The sequence below is a fragment of the Hemicordylus capensis genome, chromosome 4, assembly GCF_027244095.1.
Source record: "Hemicordylus capensis ecotype Gifberg chromosome 4, rHemCap1.1.pri, whole genome shotgun sequence".
NCBI classification, from domain to species: Eukaryota; Metazoa; Chordata; class Lepidosauria; order Squamata; family Cordylidae; genus Hemicordylus; species Hemicordylus capensis.
In genome coordinates this window covers 305,835,842-305,853,605 of record NC_069660.1, presented here as the reverse complement: position 1 = coordinate 305,853,605, position 17,764 = coordinate 305,835,842, and the positions used below count along the sequence as shown (strand labels likewise).

Genomic DNA, 17,764 nt, shown 5'->3' with positions numbered 1-17,764 from the left:
ATAGAGTCAACATTTCTTGACCCCTGGATATAGGAGTCAACATTTGGAGATGCTATCTAATAAAGACTTAGGAATTTAACCCAGTAAACTTTCTTAGTTTTTGGCAGAGGCAAATTTACAGTTGAACAAATATTTGCAAGGAAACATCGGTCAGCACTAGGGAGAGCCTCATCCAGATTTTCCACAAATCATAATTTTCCCTTAGGGGTCAATGGGGAATGAAGAAAAATTAATAACTCTTGAATGGCTAGGCAGAAAGCGCTGAAATTTCACATGGTGTTCTTACGTTATTTTTAAAGTAAATTTGCGGGCATTCAAGTAGTTCTCCCCCCCCCCCGTTTATTATCTGATGGGGCTCATGTTCAATTCTTGCACACAAGCCCCTTCAGAGCTTATTGTTATGCCACTGGTCTTTGGAAACATAATGATCACTGTTATATGGTTATGTGTAACCCAAAGTTTCCCCAGTAATGCTTGCCATTGTGGGCTTCATACTCTGGCTTTTAAACATTTTTTCCCCTTTCAAGGCATCTTACAGATAAAATAAAGTCTCTTGCACTCAGCCTCTGAAACACATGCCATTGTCTCCAGTCCACCAAGTGGAAGGCAATTGGATTTAACATTGACAACAAGCATATTGCTTAACTGTTCAGTTGAGTGCCCTACTATATTACATAGCTGTCCTTTACCTGTTTGCTTACCTCTGTTCTCCATTGGTAAAATGGGAATAATAGCAATTTGCCATCCTTCAAACAATCCAAGTAAAGAATATACAGTCCTTTGCATATTGGTAACTATATATATTTTTTGGTCATTGACAGAACAAAAATTTACCAATAGAAAATACCACAGATTGCTTAAGCACCATGGCCAGTGTTTGCCGAGTCATGCTGGAAACCCCGTAAGTAGAAAGGCTATTTCAGACTAAACTTTTACCAGATGCAAAATGCAGATGTGGCCCTAAGTTGAGCAGTGGACACAGTTCTGTTTCATGGAGGAGTTTTGCTGCTGCTTGTTAAAATGTTTCAAATCTTTTGTAAGAATCTAACTCCCATAATAATTAGTGTTACCAATTAATAAAAATGGATTTATTTTGCTAAAACTTTAAATGATTTGAGGAAAGGACCTAGAAAGAAAGAAGAATAACATAAGGCATCTGAACATATATTCTGGTATGTGCTTTGATAAAGGCTGCAGTTGTGTTGGGCAAAATTCAATTTTTTGAAAAACTAGCTCATGATCCTTCAAGTTTGACACACAGAAGAAGGAAAGGGATAGAGCAGGGTTCTCAAACTTGGGACCCCACCCCCAGTGATGCTGGAATATAACTCCCATTTCATATCATCATCATCCTTGTGTTCTGTGTCATGGTTGAGGAACCACTGGCCCCTGAAAGCTAGCTAGCATGCTTTTGTTCTGACCCCAGATATGCACAGGCTCTGTGGGAAAAATCAGGGACACCTCTAAGGAACTCTGCATGGATATTTTCCTGAGGCAGGAGTATGAGTCTGAGGGTGATCTTAGCAACTGCTTATTTTGTTCCTGACATGGGCCCCCAGTGCAATCACTGAGCAGTTCTTTGAGAAATTCCCTAGTGATACCTGAAGAGATGGGAGCAGAGGTGGTGGACCAGGGAAGGAAGCCTCTTCAGTCAGGTGGCAGTAATGTGGGTTATTGCCCACTTCTTCCTGGAGTCTCCACGCCTTGCAGAGCGCAAACCTAGACCTGCATTCCTCTTGGGGGTGTCCCTCAAATTTTGGATTTTGTGGCTCTTCACTAATTAAACTGGGTGTACGTCACACTGCTGGTTCTTGTGGGAATATAGTTTAATATTTTAGCAGTGGCATATATCGGAAGGCATCTCCATAGTTTTGTAAATGGTTTTGTCTCATACATAATTCAGGAAAATGTAAGAGCTGCACATCATTGCCCGGAGCGCACTCTGCGTGCTGCTTGAGCCTGTCTTTTCCACACTGGCTGCTTTCCTTTTTGGTTGACAACAGAGTGGGAGCTGTGTTCTGTGGCTGGGTCAGGGCTGCAGAACCTCTGCTGAGTTCAGTGGGCAAGAACCAAATGCGATGATGATGTAACTTGGTGTTTGATAACCAATTATAGCAGGTTCAGGTTATTGTACAATCAGCCATCACAGATACAAATACGAATATGATGAATATTTACAAACGTTCCCAAAGCGGCTTACTTAGATATAAACAAATTAAATAAAATGGTTCCTTGTCCCCAAAGGGCTCACTGTTTAAAAAAGAAACAGAAGATAGTCACCAGCAATAGACACTGGAAGGATGCTGTGCTGGGGTTGGATAGGGCTAGTTGCCCCCCACCCCACCCCCGCTCGATGTGTGTGTTATGCTGCACTGTAAGGGAAAGCTATATATATATTCCTGAGCAGCAGCTCTTGTGACCCAAGATTGTGTCTCATCCATCCTCAAGTGTGATATGTTTGTATGTAGAAGGAAACTCTTCTCTGGGAGAACTATTATGGATGCTCTGCTAAACTTGGTTGTGTTAACAGGTGGAAGCTTGCTGTAGGATTCACATTTGATAACCAAGTATGTTCTGTGTGCTCCTAATATTCCAGGGAATACAGAAGCAGGTTCACAAATGAGGAAACAGTATCATTCTGTCTGAGGGTAATGGTGGGTGTCATCATTCTCTATGACCATGTGCATCCAGTTGGCGCTTTTGCTAAAACTTCAAAAATTGATGTAAGTTTTGGGACTGAGTAGTTTAAGAAGTTGTCCTTGTACACACACTTTGGGTGGGGAGGAATACAGAAGATACTCATGTCACTGGATTTAAGAAATCTTGATTGATTAAATCTGCATATGTGGGGAAATGTTTTAAAGCAGGGGTTCCCAACCTGTGGTATTGCAGATGTTGCTGAACTACAACTCCCATCATCCCCAGCCACAGTAAATTGTGGCTGGGGATGATAGGAGTTGTAGTTCAGCAACATCTGGAGTACCACAGGTAGGGATACCCTGTTTCAAAGGGGGGGAAACATACTTTGTATCTAGATGACACACGTGTTACAGCAGGCATAATCTCAGATGAGGCACCGCCATCTGTTTCACACAGAATAGGTTGATAGGTTGGTGATGCTATGCACATATTAACTCGAAACAGTTTCTTCCACCAAGGCCTCTTTATTACGCAAAAGATAAAATACCATCCACCAGATGTTACAGGTTAAAACAAATATGGAAAAACAGACCAACCGATCCCCCCCCCCAAAATACAACTGAATATATAAATATAGATTATATTGAAGATGAAGCAAACATGTGTATAAATCATTCAAGTCAATAAGATATGACATCCAAACAACAATAGAAATATGGACATAAGAACAATAGAATAGTATATAATATTGACGAAGTGTGTAAACGTAACAGCTTTCTGATGTTTGCTGTTTTGATAGACTTTTCAAGTGCTCATACCACTTGCTTAATTAGAGAATATTTTTTCAGTCAATAGAAGCATTTTCATATATTAATAGATAGATGAGCGTTGTACCCCTAGTAATTAATTAACAATACATTTAGATGTGTTCTGGATTGCTTCTAAGAGCTGAACTTGCAGAGCCAGGTTAGCAGATGCATCTGATGGAGAGCTCTGGTCCAGGGTTTTTAACTTGGGGTCTGTGGGGAGGTCCAGATGGTCTGTGGAAAATTAAATTTATAATTAAAGGAAGCTCCCCAGAAACAACATTTATAATTGAATAAGGTATACTAGCCGACCCCACACAGAGCATCTGTGCATTCTTTGGGGCTGGCAGTTACCTCTCCTCCCCAGTGCTGCCGCTGCCGGGCCAAGTACTGCCTCCACAGTCGGGCCTGCCTACCTCTGTGGCCAGGCCTGCCGTCGCTTACCTCTGCGGCCGGCCTGCCACCGGGCCGAGTGCCGCCTCCGCGGCCAGGCCTGCCGCTGCTGCCGCTTTCCTCCACTGCCAGGCCCGCCTGCCGCTTGCTTCCCTGGTCATGCCCGCCGCTGCCTCTGGTCTGGGTGTGCTGGCACCCAGCCAATCAGCTGAGGTGCCGGGACGCACATTCGAAGGCACACCCAGGAGAAATATATAGATAGATAGATTCTTTATTTTTCTTGGATTTTAATTTTATCTTCATTGCTTCCAAGAGACACCAGAGTGGAATTGACTGCCGATTACTACTTTTATCTCTTTCTCTTTCTCCTTCTTTTAACTGGGACTTTATGAAAATGCGTAAATGGGTTGGGGGTCCATAGGTAATACTTGAGGATCTTGGGGGTGGTATTCGTAGGTGCTGAGAAGGTTAAGATCTGGATTGTGATCCATTGAGTTAATAAGGAAATTGGTTCTGCGCCTGTGCAGGCATCTTGCAGGCTGACTACGTAGCTCCTTGCGACTCCCAACCATCTGCATGTGCCTTCCGTGTTCGTTATATTCAGTGGTTGGGCGTCTCTCAGCCAGTTTCTCTTTGACCGCCATTGCATTCATATCTCATTTTGGCTCCTTGGATCAACGGAAACTTTGGTTAGTTAAAGATTTAGTTAGCATACTACGGACTGTTTTACGGATTTGGATTGGCATTTGAACTTGATTCGTTATCAGATTTGATTGATTTATTGGTTTCATCGGACTTCGGACTGTTTAACGGATTGGACTTGGCTTTCGGACTTGATTTGACTGACTAACTGGTTTTGACACGGAAATCCCCTGGACTGCCTTTGGAGAATGGACTTGTTATAGTAAAACTCACTGCTCCAAGAATGGAGGCAAAGAAAACTTTTAAACGCTGTGTCAGATGCTGTGCTAAGTTACCTTCAACTGATTACCACAATGCCTGCCTGCTGTGCCTTGGGGAAGAGCACAATATGGCAGCCTGCAAGATATGCTGCTCTTTCTCTAAACAGACCAGAATGAATAGAGTCTTGCATCTGAGGGCAGCATTGTATGATGAGGCACTCCGCCTGCCTACACTGCAGCCGAGCCCGCCATCAATGTTGACAGATGGGTCGACCTCGAGGTTGGGGCAGCATGGATCTGCACTCTCGCAGTCGAAAACCGTGTCTGCAGATGAGCCAAAAAAATGTTTAAAAGCCAAAGAACGTTTCCTTGAAGCACAAGGATAGAAAATGTCAGCATGGAGATGACAGCAAGCAAGACGGCTCACAAAGCGCGAACAAATATCAAATGCCCTCGCCGTCCTCAGTCCAGGGATCTGAAGGGGAATGGAACTCCGAGGTCAATTTATTGCAACTCTTTCGACAGCCTCGTCAATGGCGACAACAGCTCCATCGATGTTGACATCAAGAGCGGAAAAACCCCCGACATTGAGTGTGATCACAACCGGGAACCTTGGGGCATGGAATCAGAAATAACATCACAGGTGGTTTTGAAACCAATGTCTACAACCACCACCATCGACTGCCACATTGATGTCAATAGCAAGGCTGGAGCATACAGCGCAGAGAGCCTTTTCTTGTCTCTAGCGCAGACTCCTCAACAGTCACGCACAACTCCAACAATAATTAGAACGAGATTGACTCATGATGGCAATCGGAGACGGGAATTGCTGGATCAATATGGAACAACCATGTTGATGGACCTGCTAGACTCGGCATCGAGCACTCTTTCCGGCTCCACTTTCAGAGGCTTCTTGAGTACTGGCCTGGATGAGCAGGAGGAAGAAGAACTCCCTATACCACCACCTAAGACACTTTCTATTTCACCTATTAGGGTGTTAGGGAATGTCTTGCAGCCACCAACATCAATCCCTTCCACATTGCCACCTTCGTCTGGCCATTACCTCTTTGACCAGGGCGTGTGCTACCTTCTACCCAACCAACACATTCCTGTGGTTTTCGCCACTCACTCCCTGAGGATTATGGGGAATACCTTAAATGGAATGCACCTATGACTCATACGCAAGGACAGTTGATGCAACATGTGGTCACATATCAGGAGCCAAATCACCACCCTAATGTAGCTCCACAGCAGCAGCCACTTTCCTTTCAACAGCAACAGCCTGTTTCCCAAGCTCCTGTGCCTCAGGCAGTATTGCTGACCTCCACATCGTGCCAGACACAGCCAGCGACAGCAGCCCAGGAAAAAAATGGGGGGGGGGGGGAGGAAGACAAGTCCTCCTCCAAAGCAATGATTGCCATCGTCTCCTGAACAAGAAGCTAATTCTACAGAGTCTGACTCAGATAGAGCAAGTCGACGGTTGGACCCCGCTTCTGATGTTCTTCCCCACCTTTCGAGATCTCCCACAGAAGAGTTAAAAGCACATCACTCACTGATAAAGAAGATAGCGAAAGCACTAGGAATGGACTTGAACCTACCTGATACAGAGATAGCTGACCCAGTATACAACATGATGGCACGGGTCAGATCTTCACATCCAGTGGTGCTGCCAGTGATTCCAGTTATTAGCAGGCAGCCAAGACAGCATGGGAGGTCTTGCAGACCTCGATCCCAATGTCCAAGCGGCTAGAAAATCTGTACAGGGTGCAGGAGGAAGAGAACACCTACCTGTTACGACATCCATCACCTAATTCCATGGTGGTGGACTATGCTTTGACATCAAAGGGCGGTCATTGCCACACAGCGCCAGCAGACAAAGCCGGCAGGAAAATAGATGTCCTGGGCAGAAATATTTACACCACATACAGCTTGGCTATCCAGTAATTGCCAATTATGTGGCCTGTATGGCCCGTTATAATCATCTGCTGTGGGACACTCTGCTGCAGGACTTGGCACCTATGACTTCTGAAGAGGTGCAGGATAATTTTAATGAGGTATATGAAAAGACAACTTCAATAGCAAGGCAACAGCTTAGTGCCTTCAAGCACTTAGCTGAAACTGAGTCACAAGCAATGATTACAGCGGTAAGCACGCACCAATATGCTTGGCTCTGGTCAATGACGTTACAACAAGATATGAAAGATCAGGTAGAAAACCTTGCCTTTGACAGGAAAGGCCCCTTCCATGAAGAAACGGATGCCACCATGGAAACCTTGAAGAAATCAGTTTACAGCAACCTCCTCTACATCGGGTTCACGAGGTCGAACATACACAAGGCAAAGACCCTACAAGTACCAGGACAGAAGGGATTTCAGGAGACAAAATAGGCCCTTCCAACGTTCTAAAGGTTACACCCAGAAAAACAAGGGCCAGAATAACCGCTCTAATAAATAAGTACAATGCGAAGCAATCTTTTTGATTGCTCTGTCAGCCCACTGCATTCACAGTCAATTGCCAAAGCCCAAAACATCGGCTTTGTAGTTGCCGGCACTTCCATCAAACTGGCAAGCCATGCCCAAGCATGGCACTATATAACATCCGATCACTGGGTTCTCTTAATCGTAGAGATGGGATATGCAATATGTTCAAAACTCTGCCACCATTCTCTGGCCTGAAGTTCACCAAGGCGACAGCGGTCATAAAAACATAAGAACAGCTCTGCTGGATCAGGCCCAAGGCCTATCTAGTCCAGCATCCTTTTTCGCACAGTGGCCCACCAGATGCCATTATTCCCGTGCTACTCAGAGGCATCCTGCCTTTGAGGCTGGAGGTGGCCCACAGCCCTCCGACTAGTAGCTGTTGATAGACCTCTCCTCCATGAAGTTATCCAAACCCTTCTTAAAGCCATCCAGGTTGTTGGCTGTCACTACATCTCGTGGCAGAGAATTCCACAAGTGGATTATGCATTGTGTGAAAAAGTACTTCCATTTGTTGGTCCTAGATTTCCCAGCAATCAATTTCATGGGATGACCCCTGGTTCTAGTGTTATGGGAGAGGAGAAGAATTTCTCTCTATCCACTTCCTCCACACCATGCATGATTTTATAGACCTCTATCATGTCTCCCCGCAGTTGTCTTTTTTCTAAACTAAAAAGCCCCAGGTGTTGTAGTCATGCCTCATAAGAAAGGTGCTCTAGGCCCCTGATTATCTTGGTTGCCCTCTTCTGTACCTTTTCCAGTTCTACAATGTCCTTTTGTAGATGTGGTGACCAGAATTGTACGCAGTACTCCAAGTGTGGTCACATCATAGTTTTGTATAAGGGCATTATAATATTAGCCGTTTTATTTTCAATCCCCTTTCTAATGATCTCAAGCATGGAATTGGCCTTTTTCACAGCTGCTGCACACTTTCAACGAGCTGTCCACCACAACCCCAAGATCCCTCTCCTGGTCAGTCACCGACAGCTCAGATCCCATCAGTGTATACTTGAAGTTGGGTTTTTCGTCCCAATGTGCATCACATGACATTTGCCAACACTGAACATTGTCGCCCACTCCCCCAGTTTGGAGAGATCCCTTTGGAGCTCCTCACGATCCGTTTGGGATTTTACTACCTGAAAGAGTTTGGTATCATCTGCAAATCTGGCCACCTCGCTGCTTACCCCTGCTTCTAGATAATTTATGAATACATTAAAAAGCACCGATCCCAGTACAGATCCTTGTGGGACCTTCAGGAGGAAGTGAAAGTGCTACTATAGAAACAGGCAATTGTACCTGTGCCAGTGGGTAACAAGACTGTCAGGGTTCTACTCCCACTATTTCCACATACCCGTGGGATGGAGGAATCAGAGCGATCATGGATTTGCGTTGCCTCAATTGCTTCATCTGGACTCAGAAATTCAGAATCACGACATTGCTGGCAATACTACCCTTCTTAGACCAAGAAGAGTCGGTGGCACCGTTCGATCTGAAGGATGCCTACTTTCATGTGGGCATTCTGGAGAATCACTTCTGTCCCAACATAGACAGCCAGAAGTTATGCCTAAAGATTCCCCAAGCTGTATTGAACTCTCTGCGTTGGTGGATGTTGGAGGACAACCTCTTCCAAGGGGTGGCATTCAAGCAGTTAACTCCATCACAGTGGGTCACAACAGATGCATCCCTATTTGGATGGGGTGCTCACTGTGGGCCTCACTGCATCCAAGGAAAATGGACAGTCTTACAAACCCAACAACATATAAATGACTTAGAGCTACTTGCTGTATTTCTGGCACTGAAGGTGTTCGAGCCCCGACTCAAAGGAACAGTGATACAAGTTTACCTGGACAACATGTTGGCGATTGCCTGCCTCAGCAAGCAAGGAGGCACAGTCTCCCCAGCTCTGTGTGCCCTGCCCATGCGAATATGGGACTGGTGTATTGTGCATGCCATCTACCTGAGCAGTACACATAAGGGGCGTTGACAATCAGCTGGCCAACAGTGTCAGTCAGACCAGTCAATATGACCAAAGGTACAAATGGGAAGTCAAGGAGTCTTGTCTCAAGAGCTTTTCAGCCGGAGGGGCACCCCATCGATAGACTTGTTTGCTACAGCTGCCAACAAAAAGTGTCTCAGATATTGCTCTTGTGCCGGTCTTGGCATAGGATCACTGGGCGATGAGTTCCAACACAACTGGCAAATGGGACTCCTGTACTTCTTTCCACCATTGCCGATAATCAACCGGGTGATTGCCAGATTCTGAGGGACAGAGTGACCTGCATACTCCTGACCCCATGGTGGCCACGGCAGCCATGGTTTGCACCACTTCTACAGCTGTCAAAAGGGAACTTCCGCAGGCTCCCTCTTATTCCAGACCTGCTGCAGGGGGAAGGAGGAAACATACTGCATCCCCAGATTCAAAAGTTGTGCATGACAGTGTGGAGAATCGGGTTCTAATGAACATACTGCTGAATACTAGGCAGCGCTTGAGTAGGTGCAGTTACTTCAGCAAGTGGAAGCGATTTGCAGCCTATGTGCGCGATCTCAACTTCCATCCATTGAGCACCATCGTGAGGCAGGTGTTACTTTACTTGACTGCCATAAAGCTGAAAGGATTGGCGAACGTGTCTTTAAAAGTACATCTAGCAGACATATTGGCCAAGCACACTGGTTGGGATGGAACAACATTATTTTCACCTCCGGAATGCAAAAGATTCATGAAGGGCCTTAATAATCTATACCCACAGCTAAAACGGCCGATGGAACAATGGAGTCTGTCACTAGTGCTCTCAGCTCTCACTGAGGGGCCCTTTGAGCCATTGCACTCGACGAGCTTGCACTTAGCCATCCTCAAGGTGGCATTCTTGATAGCTATCGCCACAGCAAAACGTGTGGGTGAGCTAACGGCGTTAAGAATAGATAAGCCTTACACCCATTTCTACCCACATAAAGTGGTAATGAGACTGGACCAAAAATTTTGACTAAAGGTACTTGCTGAATTCCACCTCAATCAGGAAATCATCCTGCCAACCTTTTTCCAGGCTCCGCAAACGGCCCTGGAGACAGCTCTTCATTCCCTTGATGTGTGTAGGGCTCTGTTGTACTACCTGCAGAAAACAAAGTCACTGAGAAGGATAAAGAGATTGATGCCTACAAAGGAAAGCATAAGGGACAGGCAGTGTCCTGGCAACGTTTGGTGCATTGGCTTGTGGAGCTGATTCTACTAGCATACAAGCAGCAAGGAGTAACTCCCCCGAAGACTATACGGGCACATTCAACTACAGCGTACTCAACCTCAGCTGCCCATTTATCAGGGATAAAAATGAAGAATATATGCACCGCAGCAAGATGGTCCTCTCAGCAGCCATTCATCAGGCACTATGCCATAGACCTACGCACAGCACGGCAGGCTGATTTTGGGAGAAGTCTCTTGAAGAGGGTGTTGCCATAAGCTCCCGCCAACTGCACCCACCACCAAGATGGGAAGCTGGCTAATCACCCATTTCCTTATGAACTCAACGGATCACGATCCAGATAGACAGGTTGCTTACCTGTAACTATAGATCTGGAAGTGATCTGTTGAATTCATAAGACCCACCCAAGCCATCCCTGCAGCAGAAGACGGAAGCAGGGGAGTTTTTTTAAATGCAGATCATGGACTGATGGCAGTCTGCAAGAAACTAACTGAGAGACGCCCAACCACTGAATATAACAAACATGGAAGGCATGTGCAGATGGTTGGGCGTCACGAGGAGCTACTTAGTCAGCCCGTGAAGTGCCTGCACGGTGAATCCTTATGAATTCAAGTGAATCCTTATGAATTCAACGGATCACTTCCAGATCTATAGTTACAGGCAAGCAACCTGTCTAACCCCTGCCCTTGACCATACAGCTTTATGCTTAAATGTGTTAGCTTGAACCAAAGCATCTTTTGCACCTTAAAGACTTAGAAACAGATAAAGCCAAAGCTGGCTTGCTCATTCCATGCTGGGCACAGAAGTGTTCTGGGGATGTTTCTAGGCTTGCAGTTGCATTGGACTTGTGTTGAGTTGCTTTTTATATGAACAATTCCCTTGCTATGTGTGGTGTCTGTACATAGCTTCCTTGATTTCCTGCTTAGAAGTTGCTGCCACCCCAGGGATTCAGGCAGTCTCACATGCATATTACAATCTCTCTTTTAAAATCAAGATCTCTGCTGAAGTACTGTGGCGTGTTTTGTTTTCTAGATGAAAGGATGCATCAAAGTTCTCAAAGATCAGCCTCCAAACAGCGTAGAAGGCCTTCTAAATGCTCTCAGGTACAACTCTTGAGCATGGGATTATTCCGAATGCCAAGTCTTCTTTTTAGGAAGGTTGTGATGGGTTTTGGCAAATGAAATACACTGGCACAACGTGAGCACAAAGACAGCGCTTCAGAACTTTCTCGGCTCTCTTTCCTGACATGGATAGAGTGCCATTGTGGGTGAATCAAGGATGCATTTTTGGCTCTTTCTGAGATGACTGACAGAGAAACTCTAGTTTCTCTGGGAAATAAGCCTGAACAAATTACTCTTACCAAGCCAGACAGACTAGCCACCCAATAATTGTCTTGGTAAGCATGCAGAAGGGTGAAAATCCACAGCCTTACTTTGTTTAATATGGAGCATGCCTGTGGGGTATCTTTGATTAACTTTCTGTGCCCAGGCAGTCCTGATTCTGTGTCAGAAAAAAGCTAAATTCTTTGACCTATGTAAACAGTGCAAATTTGCCTAAATTTCCCTAGTTTGTATCTTTTGTCCTGCAGTGTTTGCCTATTTGTTGTTTTACTTATCATGGGTGGGACGGTCACACTGAAGCCCCAGCCACGGGAAGCTGTAGTCGACCACCCCTCTGGCTTCTGAAACTTCTGCACATTCAAGCAGATCTTTGCAGCCATAAGTGCGGGGGGAGGGGGAGGAGCCTTTTTTGTTGTTTAAAAAGGCACTTGAGTTTATCGGGAAGCTAAATTCTGAATCCACTACAGTATCCTGTGCTGCTTCTGGGCTCCTGGAAAATCACGGCATATTCAAGTTCCTGCTTAAGAGGCAGGTTGTGGCATGATTGCTGTCTTCCCTTCTGGTATCTCAGTATCAAGCAGTGGTACATAATGGCAATTGTGTGATACTGGGAAATGTTCACAGTATTTGTAGAAGATGCCTGTGGCTGAACACTAGTGCATGTTGAGTGCTTCCAGCTTGAGGCAGATGGCTAGGAGCAGATTCTACCAATGACTGCAGCTGCCTCTGTACTTTCACTAGTGCACACACACCCACGTCTCCGCAATAGCAACCACAGATGTAGCATGATGCTACATGTGTGCTAAAGATGTAGCATTAAACCATGGTGCAGCATTGAATGCACAAGGAGGCTCATGCCTCATGGCCTGCATGCTCGCTTGTTCGCACGCGATGGGAGGCTTTAGCTTCCACTTCTGGTTTAGACAACACTTCAGTTTCCCATTATGCCTGAATTCAGGAAACTGTGGCTTATTCTATACTGAAAGTGGAAGTTTTCCATCCCCTTGCTCAGAGAGAAGCTCAGAGAGGGAAATAGCGCTTAGTTCTGCTCTTGCACATGATGCTAACCATGGTTTAGTAATACATCTGCAGGCAGCTATAGTCTTTTTAAGGACTGAGCTGTCAAAGAAGTACAAGGCATCCATTTATCCTTTTAAAAACTCTTTTCCCTTTTAGGTACACAACAAAACATTTGAATGATGAGACTACCTCCAAGCAAATAAAATCTATGTTGCAATAACAGTTACCTGGAAATGCCCTGCTGTAAACTGAAGACAGTATTCTGCAATGACTGAGATGCACAGATCTTTTTTAAGTGATTGAACAGCTATCTTCTTCAGTCTTGCTTTTGATTTTTTTTCCTTGTCCTCTTTTCCCTTTAAAAAAAAAAATCACGTTCTTGTTCTTGAGTAAGCCGATAACTTCTTTTCTGTGCCAAAATCAATGAAATCTATCAACTCTGGAAGGTAATTTTTACTTTTCAGAATGGCCATTCTATGTGGCAGCTAATTCTGTGTTGCGTTTTGGATTTCTCTGTACTGGGGAAAGTTCTGTGACTTGAACTAAATATTTTTAAACGTGTTTTATTTCTTTTTTGTTTTTGAAAAACTAATATTTAATATTGCTTCTTGTGCATGGCAAAACTGCCTATTTCTGCTATTTAAAAAAAATAAAAGAAACCCTCAGTGACTTCATTTTTTATTGCAGCTTTTTTATGTGCAACCATGAGGAAACTTAAGAGCAGATTTGTTTAAATTAACTGTGTTTGTACAAATGGTACCCAACACAAAGGTTTTTTTAAGAAAAAAGAATTGAGTAAAAACTGTTTGTTTTTAAAAGTTAAGTTTGCATTTTGACTCATTTTTGTAAGGATGTATGTTGTATGTTTAACTAACGTTTAAAAAAAAAGTGGTGTGTGCGTACCTAAATTACGTATGCATGTTTGTGTCAAATGACTGGCGGTGGAGATAATAAAAATCGGCTTTCATTTTTCTAAGCGTGGTTTGTTTCACAAATATTGTTGAGAAGCCTGTGGCCAATTGTGTTTTTTTTAAATGTTAATGGAGATACTGCTTTTCTTCAAACAGTCGTGCTCAAAGCGGCTTACAAAATGCAACAAAAGGAACCATTTATTCAAGAAAACAAGAGATTAATTATAACCAATATAACAATAGAATCTCTATTCATCTCTCCTCCTCAAAGGAAAACAACAACAACCCTTACTTGGTATTCCGAAGTCAATGAGTGTGTTTAAAGTACCTCTTTGGATCCTGTTCATCATGACTTTAAAATATGCTCCCTAAAACTAAGAATAAAAATCTAATTCAAGTGTGTGGTGGAGCACCATTAGCGCTGCTGTGTCAGTGTAGACACCATCAATAGAGTTCACCAGGGCAGCTGCCATCTCTCAGAAAATTGTGCAAACACAGTTGTGCAACAGCTAATGGCTGTTTGCACGACTTCCTGACAGAGGGGAGCTTCCTGGTGTGCAACTCCGGTGTTTACACTGACCCAACAGTGTGGGCCAGTGACCCAACAGGGTCCCTGTCGGCAGTGTTGAAAAGGGAAGCTTAAAAGCTGCGCATGAGCAGAGCATCTTCTTGTATCAGTCTGGATCCCAGCCCTTGCCAACAAATGCAAGTAGAATCAATGTAGCACAGCAGTTTTCCAAGTCTGTTGTAATAAATAATGCCCTTATAAACATATAGGATGAAAAAGATCTCTGGTAAAAAGTGTTCCACAAGTCATGTGATACTGAGTTCTGTGCGCACATGGATGTGTTCCTCATGTGTAACTCTTAGTTTGGACATAGGCCATGAACATGGGAAAGTGATCACACAAATTGTGGAACACTTCCATGTTTGTGGCCTACGTCCAAACTAAGAGTTGTACATGAGAAACACATCCATGTATGCACAGAGAGGAGGGTCTGTTTTTGGTGGCTCTTCACACTACAGTTGCTTGTGCTTCTCAAAACCTTCAGGATATATTTTATGGAGAGACAGGCTGCTGCAGAAAGTTCCCCCCACACAAGTTCCGTAAAAGAAGGTTTTATCTCCCCTTGCAAGTGGAGGAGGAGGAGAGGGCTGCACGGGCTTCAGCTTCCTGCTGAGAATGCTTGCATCTGAGCCACACTGTAGAGAGAGACCAGTACTAAGCCCCAGAAAAGGCATTTTTTAGGCCATGCCTGGCTGAAGTCTTTGCTGCCTTAGGTGAATGAAAACATGGCCCCACTTCTGACTTATGTTCTGAGCAACATAACAGTAGTATATTAGATTGTCAGTAATTGGCAATGACTGACCTGCTGCCTTGAACCCTGATCTGCCTCAATCACCTAGAAAGCCATGGACTGGGATTTGAGTACTTGAGCATTTTAACATCTTAGCTGTAACTATATCTGGTGGGTGTTTGGCCGTTTAACATTCTAACTTCTTGTAGCGGATTAAAGCCTTTGTCTCAGAGTAGCTCACGTGATGGGGAGGATGCTGAATCATCCCTGGTGAGCTGCCTGGCTAGGCATCTCCTAAAATGAATCTATATTTCTTCTACAGAGCTTGAACCTCTCTGGGCTTGGGGTGGAATCCCAGGAAAAACTCTTTATTTTGCTATTGGATAAACTCAAAAACCTTCCACATATAGACATGAAAAGAAAACCAATAGCTGCTGAGTGCTTGAGGACACTTCTGCACCAGAGAAATCTCCCTTCTGCCCCTACTTTTTCTTGAGTTAAAAACCAACTCTGAGAGGCTTGTAAGAAGAAAAGAACAAAAAAGTTTTATTTGGTTACTACAAACTGCTTCCATCTGAGGTTTTTAGGTCTTAAATACATTCAAAAATACTTAGTAGGTTACAAAAATAGGTTGTCTTAGGCTTCAGTTTCAGTCTGCATTTAGGTACGCTTAAATGTTTACAGAGTCTTTTGCAATGCCTTAGGTGGGTTGAGCATAGGCTAGTGTAACTTATTTTAATTACTCTGCAGGTAAACAATAATAGACCAGTATCGGGAATATGCAAAGCACACACACACAAAATAAGTTTCTAACACAAAATCTGACTAAGAAACTGTTCTCTATGCTGAATCCCCATTTCCTTGAAAATTCACCAAACACCTGATGAGAATCAAGCTTCCTGCAATCCTGTCTCAAGGATCTGCAGTTATTCCATGTGAGAAACCTCCATGCTGACTTTGAGCATGAGGGAGCAAAAACTCCAAGCACTTCACTAAGCCTTTCCGCAACCACTTCTCTCCAACAAGGACTGCCCTTCTTGTTCCCAGAATTCCCAACAACTGCTCTCTAGGTCCCACCCACCCACCCACTGATTGGCTGTCCTGGAGTTCACCAGCCTTTCATTCGAGATAAGCGTTCACTGTCTGTTAATTCTTTTCTTTAGGGGGAAGGGAGGCTGATCACCACACTTGTAATTTTAAATTTTTGTTTTAGTTGCATTTTTGTGTTTAATTAGTTTTTATATGGTTCTATAATGTACTGGTTTTATTGACGTTGATAGCAACCCCAAACAATAGTGTACTGGAGGGGCGGGCGATAATATTTTAAATAAATAGAGCAAAACTAGCTTGCATGGATGGGAGGTGTTAAACCTGGTGTGTCCAACCTTGGCCTTCCTACAGATGTTGTCCTACAGCTCTCACCATCCCTGACTATTACTGTGACTGGGAGCTATGGGAGTTGTAGTCCAACACCTGGGGGGCTGAGGTTGGACACCCCCCCCCCTCATGCTAAACACTTCCCCTGCCACCCAGTGCTTACCTTCCCACAGGCAGGCCTACTCAACTTAGGCTCCCCAGCTGTTTTTGAACTACAACTCCCATAATCCCTAGCCACAGTGGCCAATAGCCATGTATCATAGTAACTGTGGCCAACATCTGCAGGAGGGCTGAAGTTGAGCAGCCCTGGACTTGGAGGAGAAATGGGAACATTTCTCCTCTGCCTCAGCAATACCAGAAATGAGCTCAGGTAGCTGGGCGATCTTTATTATATTTATTTACATTTATATCCTGCTTTCCCACCAAGGAGCCCAGAGTGTGCACATGTTTGTTTACATTCACAACAACCCTGTGACGTAGGACAGGCTGAGAGAGAAGTGACTGAGCCAGAGTCACCCAGTGAGCTTCATGGCTGAATGGGGATTTGAACTCGGGTCTCCCCAATCCCACTCCGGCACTTTAGGCACTACACCACACTGGCAGCTTTAAGGGCTTTGGGCTTGGAGGCTTCATCTTTTCTCATCCATTCGTCCCCCTTTTCAAAAAAACATTTGTTTTGGTTAACAATATTTACAAGTCGGGGCCCAGTCAAGTATATGTAACAGGAGAAAGAGAGAACCAGGGAACAACCATGCGTGCTAAAGGCTAGAGTAAAAGTAGGAGGAATGAAATAGGGAGATTTATCATTTTCCACTATGAATCATTATATAATGTCTGAGGAAGTGTGCCAAAAATATAAAAGCAAAGCATTATGGCATTAGAAGCATATCCCTATTTTGGTTTGAGGAATAACGAGGGTATGCCTCTAAGCAGGGGTGCACAACTCACACGTCTGAGCAGGCCAGAAACCACCATGACAATGTACGTGGGATCGAAGTCAATTTTCAGTGCATTGAGTATTGTGGTAAAATTAATTATAATGATAAAAATTAAAGCAGTTACTAGTTAGTTGTGGGTCCTTCCCTCCCTGCAGGGGCCCACTGTTTTAACCAAGGATAGTGGCCAGACAATAAGCCCGTCAGTGGGCACCTGGCTGTCCCAGCCCCACACAAATGCCAAATTTTGGGTCTCCTGCTGCTGGCTACCTGGCCCGTCAAAAATGACCCTGCGGGCCAAATCTGGTCCCCGGGCATTATGTTGTGCAGGGTTGTCTGGACACCTTCCTCTTTCCCAAGACCTTGACGTACCTGGGGCAGCCAGCCCTGGAATTCTGGAACTTCCCCAAGAAGTGGCCCAGTTTGCCTCTAGAGTTGGGCTGTCCCTGTTTTCAGAAGAACAGACGGAAA

The 17,764-nt window shown here is 44.5% G+C and overlaps 1 protein-coding gene across 5 annotated transcripts in view; it reads left to right on the top strand.

The window, feature by feature from the left end:
• CYRIB (CYFIP related Rac1 interactor B) overlaps positions 1-13,743 on the top strand; it is a 125,310-nt gene extending 111,567 nt beyond the window's left edge. For all 5 annotated transcript variants that reach the window (XM_053248124.1, XM_053248121.1, XM_053248122.1 and 2 more), the window contains 4 exons: positions 822-901; positions 2,597-2,723; positions 11,445-11,515; positions 12,929-13,743. In XM_053248124.1, the coding sequence (XP_053104099.1) occupies positions 822-901; positions 2,597-2,723; positions 11,445-11,515; positions 12,929-12,992 (342 nt within the window). In that variant the 3' untranslated portion in view covers positions 12,993-13,743. The remainder of the gene's footprint in view (positions 1-821; positions 902-2,596; positions 2,724-11,444; positions 11,516-12,928) is intronic.
• The last annotated feature ends 4,021 nt before the right edge of the window (positions 13,744-17,764 follow it).